General features: G+C 46.2%; 1 protein-coding gene across 1 annotated transcript in view; it reads right to left on the bottom strand.

Moving 5' to 3' along the window:
• T265_03659 (hypothetical protein) overlaps positions 1-2,306 on the bottom strand; it is a gene marked incomplete at both ends in the record, with an annotated part of 10,864 nt that extends 8,558 nt beyond the window's left edge. Inside the window, one exon of the mRNA XM_009168201.1 lies at positions 2,246-2,306. Coding sequence (XP_009166465.1) covers positions 2,246-2,306 — 61 coding nt within the window. The remainder of the gene's footprint in view (positions 1-2,245) is intronic.
• Between the last annotated feature and the right edge of the window lie 581 nt (positions 2,307-2,887).

Here is a 2,887-nt window from a genome sequence, read left to right as displayed (position 1 = left end):
TCGCGCTGCGAGTTTCTTTCCAGGCGTGCTTACGGCAGGCTGGAGCCTGATCCATCTTCCATCCACTTTTTTGCACTTTAAACCTGAGTTGTCCTTTCTGATGATGAGGATGTTGACGTTAGTGGTAATGATAAGGATGGGGAACTGATCGGCTCAGTGAACGGTCCAGGAAGAATGCTTCATTCTTCGGTGCTTCCCTACGACAAATGCTAGTGAGTGGAACACCCGGCGAAAAACCCGTATTGTCGCTTGCTCACGGATACCTCATGAGACACGGTCTGCCTACTGTCCTTTTTTCCTCCAGTCATCACTAAAAAATCTAGTCAACACGTGATATAGTTTCCTTGATTGAGGGATGAGTGGCGCTAAGTTGATCAGATGCAGTGCCCGTCGCCAGTTCAAGGCCAGTTGTCAACATCCCTGTGGAAAACTGTGTGACAAAAAAACCTAATCACCCAACGGGCTGGTACCTGTGTGCCTATTTGAGATCCCCTTTCGGTCATTCTTCGAACTCTTTCGAGAAGGTGGCAATCAAGAACATGAATCCATATGCAGTAATCATTCCCTCCCCCCAGAAAGAACCTTTCCGAGGAGGAGGCCTCCGTGGAGAGCTCGAGACTACCTTCTTCGTCGTTTACAAACGTTTCTATGGTTTTCTCGGAAAAAAGACATCAAATGTCTTCCCTCTCTGTAGGTTCTATCTCGAGGAGGCTTTCGTCAGAACCCATTTTCAGCAGTGATAGAGAGGTGGTTCGTAACTCGATCAGATAGCCTAGGGGAGGAACTACCTATTCAAGTGATGTTAGCTTCATAAGTAAGTTGCAGGTATTGTCTAGGTTTAACACAACATCCTCAAGGATTCTGAGAGCCATACGACGGCCCAGTCTCGCTTTCACCGTTCCCATTCGAGTTCATCGGGTAGGTGCAGTCTCCGTCAACCTTACGTTCTGCTTGAACCCAAATTGGAAAGACTCGGGCAAATACTCTAATTTACACATGGACCTGGTTTTGACAGCAGACTCAATGGAAACCAGTTGAAACACTCGTTCGTGACTTCAGCTGAATGTGCTGTACCAGACAGTCTCATGTTTCAGCTTGTAAGATATTCGAGATATCGCAATACGTTGCTATCTAGACGCAACATACTACTCATAAGCGGGGGATTCAGCTGGATTCAGTTCAGTCTCTTGTCAAAACCAGATTAGTGTGCACATGGGAGCGTTTATCATAACTTTCAGGTACTTAATGGCACTCAAACTAATAGACATTAGACAGGTGGTAGACAACCATTTAGTTACCTTGGGCTACATTTCTCGACAGAACGCCTTGTCTGTGCCATCTAGTGTAGTCCGGGAACAAAAGCGCCGGTGTTTTTGGAAGTTTTTAACTGGCAAGCCTGTCGGCCTTCTGTTAGTGCTGCGTTGCTAGGCGAATGTTGCTAAGCTTGATCAGAGCCATGTTCACTGAGGTCACCGGCATAAGCAACGATGGTGCTAAAACAATCTATGAAGCTAGTGATTCATGACGGTCGTAGTTTCGAACAGCTACCGACCTGCAGACTGTTTACTTCCAGGTCTTTCGAGCTTTTATAATCGCTGCTTCTGACTTCCAGAGTACTGACCGTCTATTCGTTACTCACAATCCGCAGGAGAGAGAATGATTAACCGGACGTGAGGTAGGGGTGTGGGATTCGTTGACTTTCGTACACAGATCTGCTGTAACTATCTTGTCGGTATATTGCTGAGATCCTATATACACACTCGGGATACTAAAAAGTTACTCAGATGAAAGCAGGTCCAACGAAGTAATTGAAAGTCAGAGATAAAACCCATTTAGGTCGGCGGGTGTCGTCAACCTATCCTGTAGACTGAACAGGCACAGCTTCACTGGCTCACAATGAAGCGGGATTCTAGGAAATCGAAAAGAAAGACCTTTGTACACGGTGTTGCCGTTGTTTCCGGATGAGGTCGGCAGTGAACAGCCTTTTCAGTACCATTGAGGCTGCATCTACGACTGGATGACGACAACAAATTCCACAGCTCCTCTCCTCAACAGCCTCGCCACCATCTTCCTTGGGACTAATGCTCTTGGTCAGTGCGGGTGATGCTTCGACCAATTGCAGTCAACATACGTATAATCAGGGGCAGTTTTTTCCTCGCGAATTTGATCAATCATAACATGTCCTTCACCTCATTCATACATCTGGAATGCTGAAAACAAAATTTGTTGACCTCACTTCACACACCTCTAATGTGTTCTCCCGTTATCTCAGTGTGTTGTCCACTTGACGATGGGATATCCATCATACTTCAAGCCTTCTGGGAATCCGATTTAGTAAGAATCACAAAGCAGGCAGACGGTTTATATGATGACACTCACTGGTTTATTTTGTCATCTGTTCAGCATACTCGTGCGCAGCTGTATTTATTATCCACTCTTAGTGTGCGGGAGGGATTTTGGAATTTTAATGGTGATCAAATCTAGGCTGAAGAGTCAAAAAGCATTGTACAGCTGTTTTATCCTTCCCGCCACCTCCCGAATGTCACTGTAAGTGTTTAGCCGTTCGGTCAGGAGCGGCTGATCAGTAGTCTAATTAACTCGCACTGCTAATCAACCGCTCGCTTCGAACGGTCAGGTGTTCAGACTTCTAGCCGGGAGGTTGCGGAGGTCGGTTCAGACCCCCTTGGGGTTTTGTGAGATGTGAACTCCTGATGAGTCGCTGAAAGGATGAAGCCGGTGTACAGTGAAATACACTCGTTTGCAAACTAATTTGGTTTTGCGAGAGACTCGTCTGGAATCCAGCTGAATGCAGCTGAATTTGCTGCACCAGGCCGCCTCATGTTTCAGTCACTACGATTTTCGACATATCGCGATATATATATATATA

Source organism: Opisthorchis viverrini (genome assembly GCF_000715545.1).
Source record: "Opisthorchis viverrini unplaced genomic scaffold opera_v5_53, whole genome shotgun sequence".
NCBI classification, from domain to species: Eukaryota; Metazoa; Platyhelminthes; class Trematoda; order Opisthorchiida; family Opisthorchiidae; genus Opisthorchis; species Opisthorchis viverrini.
This window is presented reverse-complemented; position numbering and strand designations above follow the sequence as displayed.